Source organism: Akebia trifoliata, chromosome 2 (assembly GCF_017979445.1).
Source record: "Akebia trifoliata isolate Shusen 1 chromosome 2, ASM1797944v1, whole genome shotgun sequence".
Classification (NCBI taxonomy): Eukaryota; Viridiplantae; Streptophyta; class Magnoliopsida; order Ranunculales; family Lardizabalaceae; genus Akebia; species Akebia trifoliata.
This window is the reverse complement of record NC_141376.1, coordinates 15,360,277-15,387,201: the sequence shown is the minus strand read 5'-3', so window position 1 is coordinate 15,387,201 and position 26,925 is coordinate 15,360,277. Positions and strand designations below refer to the sequence as shown.

Genomic DNA, 26,925 nt, shown 5'->3' with positions numbered 1-26,925 from the left:
TATGAGAAAGATGTTTCACAAAACCACAATACCAACCATCTCTAATTTGACCAAGTCGTTCTACTGAGATTTACCCAGCAGAGCTAACTGGTTTTTATTACAAAATCTCTCTTGAAGTTCTCATTATTCAAGAATTTTAAGGAATCTTATTTTATTAAGTTTTCTACCCATCAAATCTTTTTTTATCAAATTTGTTATCCAATAAATCTTAGAGTGAGAATCAATTTCATATAATTCAAATTAATAGAAAAAGGATAATTGATTGCTTAGTATATTAGGATTGTATCTAACCCCATCAATTTGTGACATCAATTTGTCTATCATGTACACTCTTTAATAATATTTTTATTCATTTTGTCTTTCAGTGAGAAAAATAAAAATATATTAATCTTTTACATATTAAATATTAAAAATATTTTAATATTTTAATTTAAATACCTTTCTTTTTATGATAAATATTATGACAATCAATGTTAACATAAATGTATAAATATAATAAATATATTGATTATGTAAAAGATTAAAATACTCTTGTCTTTTTTACTGAAAAGGAAAATGGAGAAAGATAATTGGAAAAAAAAATGTATTAGAGAATGATAACATCCCCATATGAATAAAATTTAGGGTTTTGTAAACATGTACCCTTAGTGCAATAAATACATAAAAAGATCCTCTATAACACACATTTCTATAACAACCCAATATAGATTTTTAAACAATTGAGAGAGGTATTTTATAAAAAATTAACATCTTAACCTCTCGTATTTATGATATGGATTTGATTTAAAAAAAAAATAAATAAATTTTTTGATGAAGATCCACGACTTTAAAAAGGAAGGGCTGCTAAATTCCCCAAATTTTAGGTGTAAGATCTAATTTGATCATTGATGTGGCTCTATTCCAATCATTTAAAATCTGTTACACCTGGGAAATTGGATTTCATATCGCAAATACCTTAAAGAAAATCTTTTTTTTATCAAAATGCCCCTAGATGCTTATTCCTAAGATGTATTTATTGCACTTTACAGTATACCTAAGTAAACATTAATCTTAAAATTCATATTAAGGTAACTTTTTTACTACAATTGAGATTAATAAATGATGAATCACAGTCATTCTATATATAGAGTCCAAATATTTACATTTTCAAAAAATAATAATTCAATATTTGTTGGCTTGGAAAAGACGGTGGAGCAACCAATTCAGTTACTTTTGGGTTGCTTCTGAAATTCAGATGACTCGCACAGATTGCCTCAGAATTGCAAGCCTTCAAACTACGATTCCCATCAGTCAATTAGGCTAATTTTGGCCGGAACGCTTCCAAGTCATTCAAGTTTTGAATCCATGGTGCCTTCACAAAATTCTCCAAACTCTATGAAATATGGGATCAGCTGATTAATTTGGTGAATCTATGAATTAATCAATAAGTATCATCCACGTCGATCTTCCTTCTTCTTCCAAAATCTAATAAACCCCATTTTTTAAAGCAAAAACTTCAATATTTCATTCTTCGTTCTTCCAAAATCTTATAAAACTCATTTAAAAAAAAAAAAAAAAACAAAACAAAAACTCCGATGTTTCAATAAAGACATACTGTTTCCACCTTAGGTCTTCTTTGAAAATCTAATAAAACCTTTTTTTTTTTTTTGTTAAAAATAAACAAAAACTATGATATTTCAAGAAAAACAGACTGTTTCAACATATTGGGTAAGAGTCATACCCCTTTAATCTAAACATTTTATCTTCTTCAAACATGAAACACCCAAAACAATATAGTACTTTTAGGAAGGTTGAAGATTATTCATTTTTCAAGAAATTCAAAAACAACATTTGTATAATTTTCAAAATTTTCCTGATTATCTTTTTTGAAACCAAATAGACTCCACAGAAAAAAAAAAAGAACTTTTTTTTCTGTCTAGACGTAGTCACTAGGGTACATTCACATTGCAACCCAATGGCACACAAAAGATTGATCGTCCAGTAGCTTCAACCGGCCCCAAAATCCTCAAATCTTGGACTGTTTTGTACGTCGGATTAAACGGATAAAATCACAATATTAAAAACAGTGATAAAAGTGGGGAGAAAAAATATAAAGAGAAGATGCTATTAAAGGGTTCTTTATCTTGCAAGCTTAATCAAGGTGATTTGTCTATCACCAATGCTTCGCTTGAAAACCTCCTTTGTTCCTCCCAAAGAAAGAGTTCTTCGGTTTCGGTATATCGTGAAGATCCATCACTTGGACCGTCCTTTGCTTTTTTGCTTCACTCACAAACAAATCAAACCATACAAAGTTAGAAACAGAGCACATTTAAAAATCCAATTCATAAAATTATGGATTTAAAGTAAAATTCAAACCATTTTGTGCTTCTTGATAGTTTTCATGAAGCCTTTTTCTCGCCGAAGCAAGCCTCTCTGGATCAATTGTGCTATGCTCTTCTCTCCTTTTCTGCAAATCTCAATAGATTAGAATCCACAAAGAAACCAAATTATTCGCCGGGGGGGGGGGGGGGGGGGGGGGGGGGGCTTCAAAGAAAAAAATTTGGGAAAGTTTCAAATGTTCAATTTGGGGAATATAGAAAGTGATGTTTTTTTAAATTGTAAGCAAAACCCATTATCTTCGACCTCCAAAAAATCCTTGTTCTTGTTGAATCTTGACAGTTATTTGGATAAAATCTGGAAAGTTTAGTAAAACAGGATATAAATGATGTTTTGGATTTCTAACCACAAAACTATCATCTTCAACCCTCCTTAAATTCCATCTTGTAATCAAAGATTTGAATGTTGAAAAAAAAAATTGACGGTGAAAGATAAAAATATCATCATACTCGACGATTAATCGATAAATCATGGATTAGTTCAACGAAATGGTCTCTTTCAATTCAGAAAATTTTATGATTATGGATGAGAAAGAATCAACATTAAGCTTACATTGGGAGGAGGGGGAGTAGAAGCAGATGCAGAAGCAGTAAGTGATTGCATTGGTTTGTTCTGAGGCTCTCTTATAGGAATCCCTTTCCCTTTTGGTTCAGATTCTGAATTGTTCTTATCAGAACCAGAGCTCCCATCTGTGATTTAAATAAAACAAAATTAGAAATAAAATTAGCCAAAATTAATTATTTTTGGAAGCACAAAAGCAACTTGTGAGTTGTGATTTGAACTTACTGTAAGTATTTGGAGAGTATGTGAAATCAGGTACCTGAAAGCAATTGAAATTCAAATGAAAAGTTTTGAATTTTTATGATAAAAATGGTGAAATAAATTATTCTTTCTCACCTGATGATGACCGTTTTGAGCACTTTTCGTTGGGTTTTGTTGTGGAGAGTCTCCATCAGTTGCTGCCGCCATTAAAGCCCTTTTTTTGTTAGGTTTTCTGAAAGTGATTTTTATTCTACTTTTGCAATTATGCAATAAAGATAAAATCTTTAAATTGTTTTTTGTTCTTTTTTATTTTTTACCAATTAGTGCTGAAGCTCCAATATCTCCAGATGTGTTCAATTTCACCCATTCGTCGACCAGATCTTTCCATTTCCTGTAGAACATCAAAGGCACAAAAAGAAAAAAGAATTAAAAAAACAAAGAACAAATTAATTCTTTCTTTTAATTGATTCGATTATTTTCAGAATTTTTGCTGAACAAACCTGACGAGCTGTTTAACTAATCTCCGAACTTCGCTTGATGAATGCTTTCTTAAGCGATTTACATGCCTTCCAATATCTGTTTTCTGGAATTTAAAAAAACAAAAACAAAAAAATGTAATAAAAAGGATGAACGTAGGAGATCGAGATCGAGAAATCGATTTCAGATTTATACCTTGAGAGCCTTAAATGTAATATCCATGTCGGCGAGATTTTGGAGAAGATGAACCAGAGAATCTTCGGACTGATACAGAAATTTAGTTAAAAATTGAATAAATAAAAAATAAAGAAATTTTTTAGGGGAAACTAAGATCGAAACCAGACCTGATCGAGATCTTCGAGATGATCCTTGATGGTTAAGATCTTAGTCTGTTCTTCATCGACGGAACGTTCGTAGGTTCGATCTCGATCTTCATCGACGGAACGTTCGTAGGTTCGATCTCGATCTTCATCTCCATCGATCGATTGTGGAGTGGAAGGAGAACCTCCTTTACCTTCGTGGCTACTACTCTCCTTCTCCTTAATTTCCTTACCGAGAGTAAGAGATTCTAGATCGCAGTTTCTGCAAAGAGAAGAGATCGGCTCATAGAGCCGCTCGACGATTCCATCTCTTCGATCCTTCAATTCGTTTCTGTAATCTAAAGATGCAACCGAAATCGCAGAATCTATGAGCGTCCACACATCTACACCAGATTTTCTCAAAATAGATCTGATTTCATCCAAATCCATAGTGATGAGATCGTTCTAGCTTTGATAATTTCAGCTAAAGTTTCAGATCCGTCCTTCAAATTCACAAACTTATCAGATCTGCAACAGATTTCGATCACAAATCCATAGTTATATCTAAAACTTATGAATCAAATACCGTTAAAAAGACAACAAACATTAATCATCAAACCTCCAAATTCACCGATTCACTTCTGCTCGCAGAAAACGTATTCGATTCGATCCGATCCGATCCGATTAATCATCCTTCACCATAACAGAAAGTAGCGAAAGATATCTGACTCTAAAAAAGATCGATTAAAAACACTCCAAATTCGAGAATACGTCAGGTTCGTAAACTATCAGAAACCAAATCACAAAAAGTCGAATCTTTAAAAAAAATAAAATAAAATAAAAAAACATCTCGCATTTAATAAAGGTAAATCAGTTGTCTGCTTTAAAATTATCAAAAAAATTTCTTATCAACAGTGAAATTCCAATCTTTTTTCAAGAAATCTACTGCACATTTTTCTTATATAAAATTTTAATTTATCTCTTTCTTGATCTTTTCATTTGTTTGATTTTATTTTACTATTTTTTAAGTTCTCTTAAAAAAAAATGTCTACATTCTTCCCCTTCTTTTTTAGAGAGAGAATTATCGGTCTCTTTCGGCAGTGAATATTACACCTATTTTTAGGGTTTTTGTCTGTGAGCATATTCTCCATTAATGTGAAAATACTAAAATACCCAAGAAACGTTTCCAATGCTAGCTTTTTGCGGAATTAGATGAATTTTTCATTTACCAATGAAATCTGGTACACGTGGAATGCATACACGAAGTGGGACCCCATTCTAAAACCATGTGATTTTCTGATATTTTACCACGTGGAACATTTATATTATGATTACCCCAAGATATTGGTACATATCCGTTTGGTTGCTACGTAATATTATTCCACATTCCATTTACAATATTCTTTATTTTCTCGAGATTCACATCAAGATCATCTTGATTGAACGGTATGGATGTATATCTTAAGTAAAGTCAACTAGAAACTCGGTCGAGCCAACTTGCCTATTAGTGAGTTGAATAGGTATTAAAACTCGTTTGACCTTTGATCCAACTTGTTGACTCCATGGATTAATGTTATTAGTTTACGAGTCCTGCTAGAGTAACACTACAATTAACATCGGTTTATACATTCTGATGTGATGGTGCACATATAACCATAGATTCTTTTCACTCGTATCTCAATGAAAAATATCTATGAATATGTGTGCACCACCCTATCAGAATCTAAAATGTTACTTAAGCATTATCCTTAGTTTTTTATTTATTTATTTAATAAGGGTCTTGTTAAGGTGTGTCCTACGGATACACGTTAAGGTGCAACACTTTTTGTACGAAAAATATCTTTAAAAAATTATTTTTTATCAAAATATTATCAGATTCTAATTTAAAATGTATTTATTGCACTTTAACGTGTGTTTAAGGGAATATGTTAAAGTGAAATAAATACACTTTTAAAATTAAAATTTATACCAAAAATGCCCTTTTAATTTTTTTTAATCAAAATACCTTCTTCAATTTTCAATTTTCAATATGTTTAACGTGTGTTGTTAGGGCACACATTAACAAAACCCGTTTAATGATACTCTTTATTTGGATAAGTAGAAAATAATTACAACTCTAAATTTTAAGAGAGTTTACATGGTATATCAAATCTTACATACATAAAAAAAATCAATTGGTGAAGTTGAAAAAGGCACTTCAAATAAAAATAAAAGGACACCAACCTTCTTCCACTCCTACTCTTTCTTTTATGGTTTCATGGAGAACACGAAGAAAACTCTATAAGGAAAAAAGAAAGGGACATATCTAACGAGAGGATGGAAATTTATTAGACAAAGAAAAACACTTTTTTGACTAAGTTACTAAGGAAAGTTTTGTGATTGCTTGTCCATGTGGCATCTAAAATATGATTAGATGCCATGGTGACGTAGAGCACAAATTTTTATGAATTTAGTAATTTTTCATCACTGTATTTGAATTTGAAATTTGGGTGTTCAATGATCTTATTTCAAAGCCTTGGATCAAACTAAAAGAAAATGATTTTTATTTTTATTTTTATAAATTCGATCTAGACCATAAACTCTAGAGGGTTGAGGTGTTATTTTTGCCACAATTCATATGAATCTAATAACTCTTAGTCAGATTTGTACAATAACAATGGGAGTCTAAAATAAATTCAAGAAATATAAAATACTAGTGCAAAACACTCCTGAATCATCTTAACCATTAAAAAATCAAAATAAAAGTTAAAAGTTGTTGCATCTATCTCATTGCACTTGTGTTTCCTTAGCCTTCTAGATCTTGTTCCTCACTAAATTTCTAATTAAAAATGTCTTTTCTCTAATTGCGCATCCAAAAACATGCACCAAAAATACAATTTCGAGTCATCCTCCCAATTCCTTGATTTTCTAACTAGACCATTTGCACTCAATAGGTCAACCCTTCCTTGTAACATGGCACTAAAGTTTGATATCACAATTTTTTATTTATTTATGGAACTAAGGTATCCAGCCTCTTAGAATACCTAACTAATCTTCGGGGCACATGTAATCCCCTCCCACTACATGCCCCAGGTAATTTCTAAAATAAATCTCTTATGCTGTTCCATCTTGCCTCGTCATACAATCTAATCCATCTTGCCTCAAAGAGAGAAATTAGTTTGCTCAATTTATTATATATATGGGAATGGTTCATGGAACAAAAATTTGTGACAAAATCTATGAAAATGACTTTTTGTAAATCACTTTTAATGGGGGTACAAGTTTTGAAATGGGCTGATTTCTAGTGAGGATAATCTCTATGGTGAGGAGATCATCCTCACAAAAAATCATCCCATTTCCAATTTACAAGTTGAAGAATCATGGATTGTTTATTTTTTTTTTTTTTTGTAAAACACTTTTAATGGGGTTAGAAGTTTCGGATTGGGTTCATTTTTTAGTGATGATGATCTCTATGGTGGGGAGATTACCCTCACCAAAAATCAGCCAATTTCAAACCTTCTAAATCATATAAGACAAAAATCATTGTTATAGATTTTGTCACAATTATTATCCCATGAACTGCCCCTATGTGTGTGTGTGTATAGGGTGGCGTTCGGAGGCTCTAAAGAGAGCCAAACATTGTGCCAAACAACATTGGGATCATGCGTTTCCTTTCCATGAGTCAACGGATCCCTACCCATAATTAAAATAAAGTAGATTATAAGATGTTTAGTCATGATATCATATTTCATTACGATAATAAATATTTAAATTATTAAAATTTAATTATTTTATTTCGAAATACAAAAATCTAGTTGACTTAGCTGAATTTTATTGACTCATTGGTATTTTGAAAATTTGAACGTGTAATATCAAAATGAACGACCAAGATCATCTACGTGGGAAGGTCAAGTTGGGTCAATCACTGTATAAAGTATAAACCATGAGCTACAATTGCAAAATTTGGAAACTAGGATTTCAATGATTTAAACATATTTTGAAGTTCTATATAAAAAGAAACATGACATCATTAAAACTAATAGACCAAACCAAAAATCATAGAATGATGGTGTTCGTAGTGATTGATCATTCCTGCAAATAGAGTACTACTAATTATATTGAAAATCTAAGAGGACTAGCTTTCATTGAGGCTAGGGTTTTTGATATTTAAAGCTTGCTAGGGCATAGTTTTAAACCTCAGTATTTCTTCTCATCTCATCCCTCTTTATACTAAGTTGGCTTGGACGAGTCATCTCGTATTAAATAAGATAAACCATTTAACTTGATTTATAATTTATATATACTTATTTTCAAATTATTCATTTGATGTGAAATGTAAATGAGATGCGCTAGTAAAACGAAGAATGACTATTTATGTCCCAAATATTTTTTTTGATGTGAAAGATTGATGTGTATTTGTGCCTAAATAGAAATTCACAATTTAAAAATGCTAAAAATACATTTTAAACTATTTAATAAATGTATTATAATTAATTGACTTGAAAGGCACTCGCTTGATAAGTAATAAATTTAGGGTTGATAATACCATAGATTTGAGATTACAAATTCACCTTTAGTTACTTCATTATCATGGGGACGTTAACATCTTCCACAACTTCAGATGTTCCAAAATGCCCATTTGTTTTGCACATTAGTACAAAAAGTATCGGAATCTTGATATTTGTAGAATGATATTTTTGTCATTATCAAAAATAATATTTGCATTATTGAAAAAAATATTTATTGCTTAAAAATCAAAATACTATTGAGATATTTGTTATTTACAAAAACACCATTCTATTACTACCAAAAGACACTTACTTTTTGTATTAAAACTAAAAGAAATAGGGGCAAAGTACTGGAGCATACTAACATCATGGTCGTCGTAGCCCCCCTCCCCCTCATTTTTGTACTTGTTTGACTTGTAAATTCATCACCTCGTTTATCTTATTTTGACTAATGAGCATTGCTTATGAAACTCATGAGTGTACTCTCTTAGTCAATCCTCTGGGGTGTTTGGTTCGGATTATAGAACCTAATTCTTGATTCTAATTATGGATTTTCAAAATCAGATTATAGAAATTGATTTTTAGAATCCAAAATCTCCTTTGGTTAATATTGTTTCTAAAAATCGATCTTGTGAAAAAAAATAAAAAACCCAATTACACTTCTTGAGATTGAAGATAAGAGTAAAAATATATATGTCCCAGAGATTGAAAATAATGGATTTTTGAGAGAAAAAATCAAAGATTTTTTGAGAGTGTTGAAAAAGTTGATATTTAAGTTATTTTCAATTAGTTTTCAAGTTAATCATATGTTAAGAAGCATAGTAAGATTATCCAAAAAATTCTGATGATTTTGTATTTCAAAAACTATTATTATTATTAATATTATTAGTATTGTTGTTGTTGTTGTTGATTTATTGTTATTATTATTATTGTAAGATGTATTTCAAGATCGTCATAAGTGGATAGTCTATGAGAATCAAAAGCAACAACTGAAGAACTATTTCTGATTATGCATAGTTTTGATTTTTGCTTATAGACAAATCAAGTCGATAATCCAAACCAAACGTTGCATCAGATTCTAGAATTTGATTATGAGCTAGAATTTGAACCAAATGCTCCCTAGTCTTTTAGAGACCAATCCTCAAGTAGGAAAACCTATGTTTTAGAAATCGAACCGACTGTAAAATTGAAAATTTTCCCTAATGGTCAACTAGAAATCAAACTCTTAATTAATCCTAGTTTTTCTGAGACCAATCCTCAAGAAGAAAAACTAATCTATTAGAAATCGAACCAACAGTCAAACTGAAATTTTGCCCAAATGGTCAAAGTAGAGTTTGGCCAGGGTTCAATTTGTATTTGTTAAATTATTTTAAATAAATAGAAATTGAAAAAAATCAAATAAAAGAAAATTTATAGACTATTTCGTGAATTGATGGAAAAAATAGGAGAGGATAAATTTTTTCTTAAAACCATTCTATTTTCTTCAAATCTACAAAGGTTTAAAACTTCTTTTCTTTTAAAAAAATCTCAATAAAATGATTTTTGTAATAATATTTTTTTAGTTTTGAAGAATCGATTTATATGGTTGAACTGGTGATTTTCAAAAGATCAATGTTTTTGTATTTTATAAAATACTGGTTCAAAATAAATCCGATTGACATTTTCCAAAAATTAGGCCAAACTCGATCGAACAGTTAGTCCAGTCCAATTTTTGAAACACTGAGACAAACATATTTATTTTCAATTTGAGATCTAACAACTATTTATGCCCAAAACAACCATTTCTTAAAAAAAAAAAAAAAAAAAAAACACCTCTCGTTCCAGTAAATAACCAAGAAACTCTTGACAAGTTGCACACCATTTGAATCTCAAAAAACATCTCAAAATATTCTCCAAAATCTTAGGCTTAGAAAAATAATCGACATTTAGGAGACTTTCGAAGCATATTAGAAACTACAACCTATCATAGCTACCTTGGCCAAACTTGCCAAAACAAGCCATGGATCTAAAGAATACAAACATGCTTGAGGTCGGGCACATGGACAACGCCCCACATTCATGCCTTGACAACCCAAACCATAATCTCTCCCTCCTCATTGACCTCAATCCCCAACCCTATTTTGGATAAACCAAAATAAATTCTTAAACCATATGAAACCTATAGCCTCAACATTGTATATCCAATCAAAAAGATATCGAAGGTTCAAAAAATTTAATAAAAAAAAAAAACCCAGATCCAGATTTGACTAGACACATTAAACTTTGAACCCTCCTAAAATTCAAATATAAAACTAATCAAAGATCTAGGAACGTTGATCATATTTGAATCCCAATTTTTCTAGAACATAAATCAAAGTTATAAATAGTTTTCTTAAAGGCTTCAACGTCAAGTTATTGCAATTTGCATATATAGGTTTAGGTTTTGAATATATCTGAATAATCTAGGGTTTAGGAAGCCCAAATTCCAAAAAAATTGAGGTTCAGTTTTAAAAAGAACACAAAAAAAAGGACCTGAAAAAAAACTTCTTGTTTCAGTAGGCTTGGTGAAAGAATAAAACAAAAAAAAGCCCATATATGATTTGATTATTTCGAATCATATATGATTGATTATTTAAGAGTATATATATTGCTTTTGAATCATGCAAATAATATAAGAATATATATATTTAGTTTGTTTCAAAGCATCTTTAACCATAAGAATATGTTTAGGTTGCTTTAAATCATAGTGAATCATTCAGTCTGTTTAGAATCAATTTTAATAATTTAAATATTTGTAAAAAATATGATTCTGATTCTGAAATGGATTATGGGTGTGGCTATGAATGTTCTGCCCAAATTGCCATAAAACAAGTAACAATGTCTTAGGAACAAGGTTGCTAATGGCTTAACCTATTTCCAACACACAACAATCCCCTATTTTGTTGAGATTTCCCCCCTAAATCCTTTGATTTAAAACTTTTATTCACAAGTCGAGATGTCCATTTTCCTAGATTTTGGGGGTAAAAATAAAAAAATGGTCTCGAATGCCCAAGACTGACTCTGAAAATAGTACTAAAAGCATTGTTCATTATAATTAATAGGGAGACGAGTAAACAAGTTAGGTAGATACAAAATGGGGTGTCCATATTAATTAAGTAAATGAACAACCAAGCATAAATAAATGAGTCGTGATTTTTTTACTCTTCCCCCTCCCCATACCCCTGACATACTCTCACAGAATCGTAAAATTTATTTCCTCGGGATGCACAACTGCACATCCACATAAAATCATTACTCTAAATAAATCCATACCAAATGTCCATATCCTTGGTTTTCTATAGAAGTTGAGCATGGGGGGCTAGTTCATGTCCAACTCAACTCATATGATCCATAACTAATTTCTAGTCCCAATTCTTTTGGATATGATCACAACCCATCTTGGGATTGAATATGAATCAACTCCAAAATGGTCCAATCAACCGTCCTAGATCACAATGAATGTGATTATGTAATCAATCAATCAATCTAGCCTAAAATAGTAGACCAAAGTCTTCTCCATACAGAGTCCATTTTCAATCCAATCCTTATTCCCAAATTGTTATCAAAATTGATCCATGATCAATTCTTATCAAAGATTCTAAGATGCTTCTTCTGCCTTCTCCAGATCCCGTTAATTAATGGACATGATCACTCCAAAAGAATCAAGAATTTTACTTGCATCACGCACTATGGATCTGTTAGTCAAGTCGATTATATGAACACTTTCATCACCTTCAAGTTCTGCTACCAATCAAGTTGTGATCAAACTTGCTTTTTCATTGAAAAATCCCAATTAGATGATATACACTACATGAAAACTGAAAAATTCGACAGGTCAAGGACTACTAATTTTTTTTGATGGTCTAGGACAGCTGAAATTTTGATGTTCCCCAGATTTGATGGCACTAATTTATCCCATCCTCCATTAATTTGACGGGCTTTTTTCATGTTGTGATAATGGCCTAAGAGAATTGAACTTCAGTACAAAATTATCAAAAATGTGATGGAACATTATGCCCACAAACTCACCTTAAAATTTATGTAAAATTATATGTATCTAATTAAGTTGTATCAGAAAGTAAGATGGCTCGATCAACTATTCCAAAGAACCCTCTCATGAGTTGCCCTCAGATGGCTCATATCTCTAGGCCCTTCATGTAATCGGACATCAATTTGTAATCCAACATACAACACCAAAATTGAACTTACTCAAAGGGACCTGGAGAGATGAAACAATGGGTCAGTGTGTCTTGTTCATAGTTTAATTTCGTTGCATGTTGCAGAGTTAAGACAGCCCAACTATGAAATTAAAAATCTCAGGACATAATTGGAGATTGTCCTCCAAGTATTTTACACCAAAAACTTGGTTTCCTCATACATGCTCACTGCAAGTATTGTTGTTTAAGAATTCCCCCACCTCCCACACACCAAAAAAACAAAAAATTCAGATCCATTACGAAAGAGATTATGATCCCAATGCAAATTAGTTTACGATCAAGGGACATGTAGCAAAGACAACACAATTGCACAAAATACAAGGATTTACGTGGTTCAGTAGTGTGCCTACATCCACCGAACAAAACAAGAACAATCACTATTTTCTCATAAGTTTTACAGTCATAGAAATCTCTATTTATATAACCAAGAGTTATCAAAACATGTAAAATTCTCTAAATTAGAAATCCTCCAAAAATATAAAATCCTTAAGAAAATATTACATGATTGCCCTTTTTGTATCCCTTAAATAATTTGGGCCAGGGGCTTCGTAGCTCTACGTAGAGCAACAGAATACAAGACATTTACATAATATAGGGCACTCCACAAATCAATATTAAAAAATTTGACATTCCATCAAGGACCTCGTTGACTAAATAAGTTAGAATTTTAGTGAAAATCAAGTTTTCTCTCAGGTGATATATGTACAAATAAACTAGGGCGATGCATGGTGACTGTTACAACATGAAAAAAACCTATATTTGTTAGTCCAAGACTATCAAATTTTATAAAATTTGACGGACTAAAACGTCTAATTTTTCATTGTCGATTATTTTTTTCAATGGGCTGAAACTGTCAAATTAATAGAGGATGGAAGAAATTTAGTCGTTCTAAGCAATTGGATCTAGGGAACAACATAAATTTCAACGGTCATGAGCCTAGGCCTGTTGAATTTTATTGTCAAAATTTTCAGTTTTCATGTAATGTGTTATACATCTATTATCAATTTTCTTTCTAGTTTTGAGTCAATGATTGTGTTAACAAGAGGCAACCCTTTGTTTACCTTCCATTGAAGGAAGTAAACCTTGTCAGCATACCAGATCAAATAATTATAATTCAAGTATGTATTCTTCGGTCTTCAATAAATAAAACTAATTTTCCAATGCTTTTGGATGAGATGATGGATCTTCGAAGAGGCTTAAAACAATATTATGTTGAACTCTATTAAAGAATTATCAATCAGAAAACATCGTGGTCAGCTAATCTTCGAAGATATATAAATAATAAATATCTGCACAAAAGAAAAATTCCTTGGAAATACGGATTGTATACACTCTATTATATATAAAGTATTTTAAGAAAATCGTGAAATTTCTCATAAAGTTCAAAAAAAATTTCACATTGTCCCATAAGACATCCTAATGAAGTGCACAGAGATTTCACATCGATCATCAAATAAATGAATATAAGTTACTAGGAACACATCTCAACTGAGAACTCCATCACACAATGGAAACCCTATGTACAAGATGTCAAAAGCTGAATAATTAATTCTCATCAAATTTGGTAGAGTAATGCCCAGTATCTTATCATGATCAAGGGTATCAAATTTTCAACAGCCAATGTTGGGGATGAGCTCAATCCAATTGGAAGAGCCTATATGTTCATCTAGAAGATCAAAATTAACTATTTTAATTACCTAATTAAAAACCTACAACCGGAAAGCCTAGTGAAATGTTTGCAAGTTATTAAAACTTAATGAGGATTCTCTCCAAAATCCAACCGTCAGTAGGTTTCCTTATTATCAACAAACTTTTATTTGAATTCAAATTAATTAAAACACTTAAAAAGTATAGGCTGATCGGGTCATCATAAAAGTGAGTCTAACATAGGAACCATGTGACCCAATAGTTTTGATGTGTATACAAGAATGAAAATTCATTGAATCTTTTCTAATTAATTACAAGAACCCTAATAGGGTGTACATAGAAAACAAATATAATTCAACAATAATATTAATGAAATTAATAATTTGGTGCAACGACATACACCTTATTACATTTTAAATTCCAATACAACAAACATTAAGAAAATAAATTATTATAGGTTAGAAGAAAAACTAACCTTACATGATGAAATTTAAAGTTAAATAACCCTAATCAATCTTATAGCAAGCGTCAACCTCAATGGATTTGGGAACACTAGGCAGTTTCCCACAATCATAGGGTAATTCATTAATAATCCGACCAAAGAGATACTTATAGACGATTTTATCTCTAAAGAATTTCTTCAACCATCCCGATTTTCCTTGTTGAATCCACCCTGAAAGATATGATCTTACTATAAAACTAGCGGCACGCCACCTCCTTTCCTTGACATACATCTCTATGGCCACCACAACCTCTTGGGGTACAATTTGTCCATGTTGAAGAAATGAGTTCCCAATATGTCGGCCGAGCACAACCGCATCTTCCAATGCTGCACAACCTCCTTGGCCAAGATCAGGAGTCATGGGGTGCAATGCATCACCTGCAACCGTGATGTTCCCTTTGCATAGGGGTTTGTATATAAGGTCCCATGGATACCTAAACATCAGTGGAGCGCATGATAATGTGGATAGGTCAGTGTGTCGAACGATCTCTAAGAACATTGGAGGGAAGTTAGACGAATTCTCTAGTACGTTCTTTTGTATCAGGTCTGGGTCTCCCATTTTCAGCTCCTCGCCTATAATAAAGAAAAATTGGTGAATAAATGATGGATGATAAACAATTATTGTGAACTAGAAAGAAGAAAAAATGCAAGAGAGAAAAAATAAACTCCTCTTTTATGGTATCTTTGTCTCATTTGTGAACGTTACCAAGATGATGATTTTTAAAAAGACTACCGAACACTCTTTCTACTTTCTCAGACATGGCATGTGAACAGAACCTTAGATCTTTTTTGTAGTGTATCTCAAAGAAAAGATCTATGGTTCTATGCACTGTCACGTCAGAAAACGTACAAAGAGAGTCAGTTTTAGAAATGGTTTTAAAACTTGGTTTCGCATCTCATCCAGGCCTGATACCGAGTCGTCTCGGATGAGCTTTCCGATATGTTTGAGACGTCTTGTTCAAAAAAATAAAAGAATTGAACGTGAGGTATTAAATCTCGGTAAAAAAAAATTGACTTGTGAGTTTGTCTCATTCAGCTCCGATACCGAGTTAACTCGGGTGATACGTCTCCGTCTCGAACGAGTTTTAAAACCATGGTTTTAGAGCATCAGTTAATCACGACTCTTTTAAAAACCATGATTACAACCTATGTATAACTTGTCAAGTTGACTTGACTCGATTGAATTCCGAGCTGACTTGGTACTAAAATTTCTTAGAACTCAAAAAAGGCTCAGTTGAGTCAACTTGGAAACTTAACCAAGTCAACTCAGTATACAATGGTATAACAGCTAATATGATCTCATAGGTATAAAATGGTCAAAATATATTTATATAGTTACAATATTAATAAAGATATATTTTAGTAATTAACCCGTACGAACTCCGAGTGGACTCGTGGGTCATCAAGTTTACTTGACTCTACTCAATGAAAATAAAGCATACCTCCAGTGGTGAACCAGTAAATATCTTTATCAGTTAGAGGACCGAAACCAACCCTACTGCACTGACCAACAAACTGCTGGACTTCATGTTTCAATCCATGGCCTTCAGGAAACACAGCTAATCCACGCACTGCAAACCGGCCTGAGTGGACTGGGTCAATGAGTCCCAACCAACGCGCCACCACCGAGTGTACCTCATCACAGCCAATCAAAATCTGACGTTGATTTAAAAAAAAAAAAAGTTGCGTCAGCTCACATAGAGACTAAGGTGGTGTAGCATAAAACTGGGCACCCCATGCCTTCAATGATGATTTAATATCATTAGCCCAATGGGCCAATTTGGGCCGGATTAGATCATCGTTATATCCCTATAGGATCTAAGACGATTAAGCCCAAATCCGTTCTAACGGACTTGGTCCGAGCTCGGATTGATTTAATAAAAAAAAAAAAATAAAAAAATAAAAGTTCGATTTGAGGGAAAACTTGTTATTTTATAAGGTATTTTAGTGACACCCCTGCAATCAAGGTTCGTAAACCTAATTTCGGTTGAAGAGGATATTAAAAAACTCTCTACTTTGTCATACATTCTTTTTTATTACAATATTATTAGGCCAAGTAGAGTTGAGCATTGTTAGGCCCTAGTCCAATTCCATTTTATTTTTATTTTTACATTATCAAGGCTCTTACCTTTATTTATTTATTTTTTTTCGGTTCGATTGGTCTGGGTAAGTTTATCGGGTTCCCTTACTATATATATATATCCTATGAACAATCAAAATATGGTCAAAAGAAAAATTTATATTTGATGAGGCTTAATGAATTTCATTAGCCCTTACTCACCTTAGTGTTGATGATAGTACCATCCTCTAGGCGTAGGATAGTGATGGTTGAGCCATCTTGTGTGTGTGTCTGAATCGAACTTAGCTTTGATGAGAAGCGAATGGTTTCGACTGGCAGTTCCGCTGCAAGAGCTTCTAGTAAGGTTTTCCTATGCACTGCTCTAGTTCCAATTCTGCATTTAACAGTCATTTGACTTTAACTTTTAGACAGACTAATCAAGCAATACTTAACCAAATTCTCAAAAAGTTCAATATTTTTGTTTTGTTTTTTATTTTGAAATTCCCATTTTAGAGCACTATTTATTTTAATTTCAAAAATGGAAAATATACCATTGAAAGCCCTATATATATAATGATGAGTACTAGTAATGAGTAGAAATGGTTCACTTACGCTTGAGGACCAGTAAGAGAAGCTTCATGCACAGTTCCAGCTTCAACATTGGTAACGATCGCCCTGAGAGACATTTCACCAAAGTGACAAGTTATGATATTAGTTAGGTGGACATTTCACCATGTAAAGACATATAAAACAATATAATGTATACAGTTATCCTATTTACATTTGTATCCACGTGCCTCTATATCAAATTTTATGACTTTTTTATTATTATTATTATTATTATGGAATTTGTGTCATATATTTTAATGAATCGTGATAATCTGATTTAAGCCCGTGGCATACTCAATTGTATCTATATCACGACTCTTTTTTAATCCTTAATTAATTTACATTGGAGTACATAGTTATAATCATGTTCTATGGTAATGGTAATCTTATTCAAGTTCGGATTGTATCGCACCGTTAGGCAACTTGACACAATAATCCAACTTGTTTATTAAAGGGTAAATTACCATTTCGTGAGCTGAATATGATTGTTCATGTTTTGGGAATTAAAATGAACAATCAGCCAAAATTGAAATTTCGTCAAAAGTTGATCACATTTTGAGAAATTTCTCTTTATTAAACCATATACACAGGGTACCTATTTAATAAGTGGGTTGGGAAATTTCTCGATGAGATGGGAACTTTTTCCTACATCTTTAAATTAGAATGCAAAAGGAGAATTAAAAAATAAGAAAAAGAAATAAGATCAACGAGTTGTGTGTTCTGAGTCGACTTTAAATTGCTTGTGTCACCATAATCACAAAATTCTCCAAATTTTTCAACAAAAAAAAATTGTAAAATTCTCCAAATAATTAAGGGACAAGGCCGAGCAAATCAAAAAATTAATCTATAATTTAACAATTAATTATTGAATATGGTACGTTAAAATTTTAAAGAGAAAAAAAAAAAACTTAGGTGCTGTTTGTTAAATTGAAAAAATTAAGTGCTGAATAGCATTAAGTGCTGAAACTTATAAGCGTTGAATTTAAGTACTGAAAAAGTTGTTTGTTTAGATGCTGAATCATATTTGTTACACATTACTGAAGCTGGTAAATTGTCTTTGTTACCCTTACAATCATATTATACATTGTTTGCATGTTTCAAATGCCTATTTCTTATCAAACATAATAAAATATATTATTTCTTATAAAATTAAAATACAATTAATTTTTAAATAATAAATAATAATTTCTATTTATAAAAACCCACAAATTTCAAATTAAAAATAATAATGTCATACAAGTCACTAAAATTTGAAATCAACATCAAAATAACTTAATTTTAGATGAATAATTTTCGATGGAAATGAAGGATGTGTAATTATAAAAACACCCTATGAATTAATAAGGGCAACACACACTATAGCCAATTTTTTTTGTTTTATATGGGTTAAAGTTTTTGGAATGAGCAAATTTTTAGTGAGGATGGTTTATATGATCTAGAGATCATCCTCACAAAAAATCAGTCCATTTTGAAACTTCTAACTCATCAAAAATAGTTTTTTTTTTATAAAAGGGGGACAATTTATGGTTCTTAAACTTGTTTTGATAGGGTTAAAAGTTTCAGGTTGTGCTGATTTTTGGTATGGATGATCTCCTCATTGTAGAGACTATTCTCATCAAAAATCAATTTATTCCAAAACCTTGAACCCATATAAGACAAAATAATTTAGCCATGGTGTGTTTTTATTAATTTGTAGGGTGCTTATATACTAATGAGGAGATCATCCTCATCAAAAATCAACTCATTTCAAAACTTTTAACCTATATAAGACAAAATAATTTAGCCATGGTGTGAGTTTATTAAAATGTGGGGTGCTTATATACTTATCCATGGAATATCAGAAGAAATATCATTTTAAGAATAAGGGCATACTTGTCCGTACTCAAAAAAATGAAGGGCATATTTGTCCGTGTCAAAAAAAACGAAATGCTTATCGCTTCAGCACTTTTTTTCAGCATCAAAATAGTGCTGAATTTTTTTCACTTATTTTCAACAATAAGCGTTGAAAATATAGAGTAAACAAACACGTTATTTTCACAAAAAGTGCTTAATTTAATTTTTTTCAGTGATAAATACTAAAAAATAACACAAATAAATACTGCCTTACTTTTTATAAGGGGCATAGACGGAGGTGAGGTTGTTTGCAACACCAAGGGCATGAAGAGCAAGCCAGGCATTTGGGAACAGAGATAGGGCTGCACCAGTGGTTCTTAATTCATGGGACGTCTCTAGCACCAAAGCCCGAACCCCTACTCTCTTTAAGGCTAAGGCTGTGGCCAGACCTGCAATTCCTGCTCCCACTATCACCACATCTTCCTTAATAATTTCCATCTCTCTCTCTCTCTCTTTTGATGTGTTTGTATCTGTTACAGGTGGCTTTAATTTATATATCATCACATCAGAGTCAATATTGACGGATTGACGCCTTGTTTTAACAGAGAAAATATTTCTTGTCAACAAAGTATTCAAAATGTAAATTAATTAAAAAAACTTTTAGAAGGTTCGTTGATGAGAGAAAAGGTCAAATGTTGGGAGAGACAGATATTTTTAAATTTGAATATATATTTTTAATTAATGTTGAATAAGCTTAGGATGGATTGGCTCGATTGGTTCTGATTGAACTCAATTGGTCCTAACTGGATCCGTTTCGGTGCTTTAGGGATCAATTAATTTTAAATCAAACAGTGTTACGATGGGCAAAAACAGTTGTCTAGAATGGAGGATCTAATATGATTTATCTACTGCAAAAATTATTAATGTGGGCCATAATTGATAATTGTTCTATTAGATATCAGTTGTGGTGTATTATAAGCATTTTGTACCTCCTGAACATTTTTCATGTAAACTAAACCACACCCCCACTCAACAAAAGAAGATTTAACTAAAATGGGAAGATCGATAAAGGATTATTCAAATTCTTCAGCTGTCATGAGGAAATTTCTATCATTTTGCCAATTCAAGTAAGCAATTATAATATTTTAATAGTCAAAAGAACAATTATTTTACTGTTAATGGAAGATTAAGAAACGATTAAAGTCCTGTTAGTTATCTTAATAAAAATATATCTTTTTTAAAAGAAGAACAAGACATTCAAATACATCTACACAAGTCCATGAAATTTGAGAACCACAGTTAGAGCAACTCCAACACGCTTGGGCTCGTGGTAGGCATCTCCTTCCAAGCCTTTTTGTAGAGCCAAAGCCTTTAGGAGGGATTTCAACGAGCTATGGCACTTTACGTTAAAAAAAAAATTGCAAAAAGAGAAAATGGGAGAGACAAATAAAGAAAATGAATTTCTTTCTCTCTCTCTTTCTCTACCTGATGATAGGAAAAAACTTATTGCAGTTATGAACCATTTTACGATAATTGAATTTGTAAAGAAGTATTATATATATATATATATATATGTAGGAAAATGTTTGGCACCCTACTATTTGCCCTACGTGTTTTGTCCTACATGGGTTACAAGTTTTGGAATGGGCTGATTTTTGGTGAGGATGATCTCTATGGTGAGAAGATCATCCTCACCAAAAATCAGCCCATTCTGAAACTTTTAGCCCCATGTTTACAAGTTGAAGAATCATGGATTATCCATTTTTTGTAAACCATTTTTGATGGGATTAAAAGTTTTAGAATGGGCTGATTTTTGGTTAAGATGATCTCCTCACCATAAAGATCATCTTCTTAAAAAATCAGCCCATTCCAAAATTTCTAACCCATGTAAGAAAAAACACGTAGGAAAACTAGTAGGGTGCCGAACATGCCACATATATATATAGGGTGGGGTTCCTACGACACACATTGCGACACAGTGTTTTGTCTTATATGGGCAAAAATGTTTGGAATGGGCTGATTTTTTGTGAGGATGATCTCTATGGTGAGGAGATCATCCTTGCCAAAAACCAGCTCATTATGAAACTTCTAGCCCCATGTTTATAAGTTGAAAAATTTTAGATCGTCCAATTTTTGTAAATCAATTTTGATGTGGTTAGAAGTTTTGGAATGGGATGATTTTTTGCAAGGATGATCCCCTCATCACAGAGATCATCCTTACAAAAAATCAGCCCATTCCAAACCTTTTTGCCCATATAAGACAAAAACGGTGTCGCAATGTGTGTCGTAGGAACCCCACCCATATATATATATATATATATATATATATATATATATATATATATTAAAATATGGGGAATGCTAATGTCCAAGACCTTATGGGGAGATTAGCATTCTCCAACACTTTATTTTTCAATAATATCCCTATTCTTTTTATCTTTTAGTGAAAAAAGATAGGGATATGTTGGTTTTTTACATAATAAATACTTGTTTGCATTAATCACTAAATCATTTATTGCAATAAGACATTTAATTCTAAAGATTAAATACCCTTAGTATTTATTAAGAAAGAGACAAGTATTAATTACATAAATAAGTATTTATTATATAAAAAGATTAATATACCCTTATCTTTTTCACTAAAAGATAAAATGAGGAGGGTATAATTGAAAAAAAAAGTATTAGATAATGCTAACATCCCCATGAGGTCTTGGACGTTAGCATTCTCTTATATTAAAATATTTTTAAAGAGCAATTTTAACTCATATCAATGGAATGCAAATCCCTTAATAGGCATAATTGCTCTCTACAATAAAATGTCCAGTAATTATGCCTGTTTGAGTTGGAGTTGTTCTTAAGGAACCTTTGTGTCGCAATGCAACTGCAAAACCATATATTTGGCACTAGAAAAAGAACAAAACAAGAATCTCTCACCATTTTGAAAGTGATAATTAAAGTGAATGAGTGAAATAAAATATGATATTTGTTATTTGATTTATTTTCTTATATATCACAATCCAAGCACATGACGTACTTTTTCAAATATTTTTTCTCCCTTATATTCGAAAGTTTCCACACGAGCATCTTCTTTCTCTTTAGGGTTAAAGGGTGAAAAAAAAAGGTAATAAGTTAGAAAGGTGTTATTGAAAAAGGGGGAGAAGAAAAAAATAATAAAGTTTGAGGGGGTATTATTGAAAAAGGAGATACGAGAAGAAAAGATAATGTTTAAAGTTGAAGGATATCCTTAGTAATAGATAGAAGAGAAAATATAATGAAGTAAGAGGTATTTTTGAAAATGGGAGAAAAAGAAAAGGCAATAAAGGTAAAAGATTTGGTTGAAATACTTTATGGTGTATAAATTTCGAGATAAATAAATTGTGATTTATCATTGTACTTTATTATATAGATTGTTGTTGTTAGTTTTCATAAATATTGGTTCAAACTTTAGCTTAATCTACCTAATTTTATTTTCTATCATATATATATATATATATGTCACTTCGAGATAAGTATAAGTAATGGGATTCCAGTATTTGAAAGGGAAGATTTATTGTTACTGGCTCATCATTCAAAACAATCAAAATTTTTGTTGGCTTTATAAAACATGGTGGGTGTGCCGGGGTGGGGTGTTTCAACTTTAGATGAGATTTTGTAAATAATATTTGGATTTGAGTTCTATCTTGTAAATAACCCCAAAAGTACATTTGCATCTTATCCCTATACCACATTCTAATGTTCACCTAATTTAATTAAGAATCGTGATTATCTGACTACCCCAAGTGGCACACTCAATCGACTCTCCTGATGTGTAAGTTCGAGAGCTGTAGATCTGTATGCCTCGAGATACACTTCCCCAAAAAATGTGTATCTTGAGGGAATCGTGTATCCCGAGTTGTACAAATCTATGGCTCTCAAAATTTTCATGTCAGGAGAGTCGATTGAGTGTGTCACGTGGGGTAGTCGGAGATTTTGATCATAGACTTGTATGTTTCACATTCCATTTAAACAAATGACGGTCATTTTAGAGGACACTCTCCATTGTTTATGACTTAGTATTGATGGACACCCTAATGTTGTGTCATATACATTGAAAGAGGATTGTGCTGATTTGATCTATAAGTGTCTTGAAGTTTTACCTCTAGTTGATGATCACTCTTATTTTAATACTATTAACCTTACGTGACTACGTGATACATTTGGGAGATTGTCAGATAGCCATATGTTTATAGATGAAATAATATTATTTTTTTATTAAAATATTTATATTTTATACATATAAAGTTGATATTATTTATTAATATTTTCACATTATATTAGGTACAACATTATACCCATGCTCATTTTAATACTATTAACCTTACGTGACTACGTGATACATTTGGGAGATTGTCAGATAGACATATGTTTATAGATGAAATAATATTATTTTTTTATTAAAATATTTATATTTATACATATAAAGTTGATATTATTTATTAATATTTTCACATTATATTAGGTACAACATTATACCCATGCTTATCTATTAGCACTGTGCGGAGCTATATTGTTTTCAGATGGAATGGGTACGACTGTTAATACCATTTTATTACACTTCTTTAGGGATTTATCTCAAATATCTTGCTATACTTAGGGTGTTATTATTCTAAAATACTTGTACCATTAAGGAACGAGCAAAAATGGCAAATAAGGCTTCATTGGACCGTCATTGTTATAATTCGTATCTAAAACAATACGAGTAATAGCCAAATGAGAAGACCCATACTTAAGAGTCATGACCTTTTATTCCTAAGAGTCTGTAGATGGATGACCCCAATAGAACTTATATTGGGGATCTGCATCATAATGCATTGCTATACCAGACCAAATTAGATTTTTTTATTCATTTTGTGGTAAATATAAATATTATATATTTATGTGTTTCATAAAAATTTAAATATTATTATTTTTATCTCTTCTACATAAATATACCTCAAGTTTTTTATTCTTATCTCGAGAAAAAATAAATATTAGAATTTCGAAAAAATTCTAAAAGTGGGACTTAGGGTAAAATTTTAATATTTTTTCTGGTCATTTTTAATGAAATATGATATCACCATTGGATTCAAAATTACCAAAAAACATACTTTAGCTTATAAGCACACTCCAAATGCGAGTACGAATGGAAAAATGACAAAATCCTTGATTTTTTTGTCGAACGAGGCTAAAAAGATAAATTTTTGTTAAAGCAAAAATCGAATTCAATATCACCATTAGATTCATAGTGAAAAATTATAGAAAAATGAGAATTCACCTATGAGTTTTGAAATCTGAATAGTTGAATTATCATCAAAAAATTGAAACAACTTCGATTTTCAAGTCGAACTAGGTTGAAAGAGTGAATTTTTTATAGAGCGAGAATTTGTAAAATCCGATCTTTCATTATATCCGCAATGAAAAATTATAGAAATAAAGTATTTACTCGTCACTTTCAGAGTTTGAAAAATTGAGTTATCGTCAAACGAAATAACTTCAGAAAGGACAATTTTTTCCCGATATTTTATATAAAGAATTTTTAAAGTTTTTTATTTTATTTCATCTTCCCCAAATCCATCAACAGCAACCAACCATACATTTTTTGTTTATCAGATTTGTCGCGAACGAGACTTTGTCGACGCTCAACGAAGAAAGGAAAAACATCTATCATGTCGAATTCTACAAACCCCGCCCATCACTTTCTCCGTATTTCATCGAAAATCAACCGTAAGATATATGGGGTTTTGACCCTTCAACTTCCGATTTCATTGACTTAAAGCCCAAACTGTCCTCTGTCGTAAAAGGGAAAATGATGACGTCATCAAGATCTTTGAAACCACCGACTTCGATTAAAAAATCAACCGTCTCTTTGTCAGATCTATCTTGATTTTAGTGATGGTCACCTTGATTTCCGTGCACGTTATTTAATTCTGACACTTAGAGAGTGGTAGGGACTTATGATTCTTATTGGTAATCATAAATTCAGAAAATGCATTTAGGATTTTTATAAATCTTTCGATTTAATTCCAAACGTAGCATTTTTGTCATTTATTTCAAATTCTTGCGAAATATATGTGTTTGATGTCTTTAATTGTGTTTTATAACAAATTACACATGGATGAAACATTTCATCAAATTATTTTCGTCAATTTGGTCCTATATACTACTCGGACCTCGTTTTGATCAAATTTTTATAATTTTTCAATTAAAATGATAAAAATAAAGTTCAAAGATTGAAGAATGATTTAATATTCAATGAACTCATATTGAATAGATGAATATCAAAAAATGAATGTTGTGTTTGAAAAATCAAAAAATGAAAATATAAAAAAAAATGAAAAATGGAATAAAATGGTAAAATGTCAGAATCATACCCAAGGAGTGATGTTTACATTTTACTTTGTTGTGTTATATGTGGGTGGATAAATGGATAACTAGGAGTAAATTACTTTCGATTACATCTTTATTTACGATTATGCGTTTTGTATTGTTATTTATTTTATGTTGATGGGCTACAATTGCATGGTAGGAAACTAGATATCCATGTCTACTCTATAATGTTAATTTCTTATTTGTGAATACCTAAATGGATAGTCTATCATATCATCTGGAATGATATACTATTTTGGGATGTACGGTAGGGACAACCAAGTTCATTCATGATTTGGGACACGTATGAGAGTGGACTCACAATTGGAATCTAGGTTTTTTTTTAATGTATTTATTAGTGAACTTGTAATATAAGGGTGGTCGTACACGAATATGGATGTATAATGAGAATCATATGCACGTTTGATAGGCATAGATGAAGATGATTGGTTAGTGATCACTAACAATTTATAATAGTCGAACGTTTTGACACATAAAAAATAAACCCATTACTTACAGTCACGTCAAACGATTAGCCTAAATCAGATAAATGATTCCGCAAGTGTGGTAATCATCGATCAATCACAAAATCAGGAACTAATACTTTTTTATTAGAACATCATTTCTCGATTGAAAGCGATCAAGTCATATAATCTCAACTTTTTACTTCTACTACTCCACCATTGTGTATTATGTAGCTATTACCTTATTTTGGATTATAAAATAAAAAACATGTTTACTGTTTCAATTTTATTAATTAGATTCGTATAAAAAGAAAATGTCATAGTAAATACTGCTGATTGATGTAATGTGAATTTTTAACTGTTTAGTTACTTATCCATGCCTATAGTACCAGTTAATTGTAGTTCATTCTGTAAAACATTGCATGTATTGAAATGATTCAGAATGCTTACTCCTTCATGATAGGATGAGGTTATTGACAGAAATTATTTACTTCTTTACTGGCTAACTATTGTTACTCATCATTTTCTTATCATTTTTTAGTTTCAAGTTCTCCACTTGACGAGGTCGGTGTAGAATAGTGTTAGCAAGGATTATTTGGTAGGTCAGATAGATGACCAGTCTTGTACTTGGTGAGTATTGGGACTATAACCACTAGCAGCGTCAATTTCGTTTAGGTTATATTATAGATTTTGGTTGAGCATTAGGATTTTGTTATAGAGAAGAGTTTTTGTATTATCTTGTATATTAATTACTTCTTCTGCACTTTGATTTACCGTATGTTATTTGATAT

The 26,925-nt window shown here is 31.4% G+C and overlaps 2 protein-coding genes across 4 annotated transcripts; both read right to left on the bottom strand.

Moving 5' to 3' along the window:
• Positions 1-1,099: 1,099 nt before the first annotated feature.
• LOC147409757 (Transcription elongation factor (TFIIS) family protein) lies at positions 1,100-4,364 on the bottom strand. Of its 3 annotated transcripts, none has more exons than XM_086431816.1 (10): positions 4,069-4,364; positions 3,960-4,032; positions 3,811-3,879; positions 3,639-3,721; positions 3,456-3,529; positions 3,274-3,335; positions 3,163-3,196; positions 2,929-3,065; positions 2,356-2,446; positions 1,100-2,259 (listed from the first exon to the last, which is right to left on the bottom strand). In XM_086431816.1, the coding sequence occupies exons 1-10, from the start codon at positions 4,362-4,364 to the stop codon at positions 2,153-2,155; spliced, it is 1,026 nt and encodes a 341-aa protein (XP_086287942.1). In that variant the 3' UTR covers positions 1,100-2,152. The 3 variants fall into 3 exon arrangements, with proteins under 3 accessions (XP_086287942.1, XP_086287941.1, XP_086287940.1); XM_086431815.1 differs by having other exon boundaries at positions 3,960-4,052; positions 4,089-4,364; XM_086431814.1 differs by having other exon boundaries at positions 3,960-4,364.
• Positions 4,365-14,658: 10,294 nt separating this feature from the next.
• Positions 14,659-19,829, bottom strand: LOC147409756 (monooxygenase 2-like). Its single transcript, XM_086459688.1, has 5 exons — positions 19,561-19,829; positions 17,457-17,519; positions 17,067-17,238; positions 16,228-16,441; positions 14,659-15,358 (listed from the first exon to the last, which is right to left on the bottom strand). Exons 1-5 carry the CDS (start codon positions 19,782-19,784, stop codon positions 14,790-14,792), a joined length of 1,242 nt encoding a protein of 413 aa, XP_086315814.1. The 5' UTR covers positions 19,785-19,829; the 3' UTR covers positions 14,659-14,789.
• Between the last annotated feature and the right edge of the window lie 7,096 nt (positions 19,830-26,925).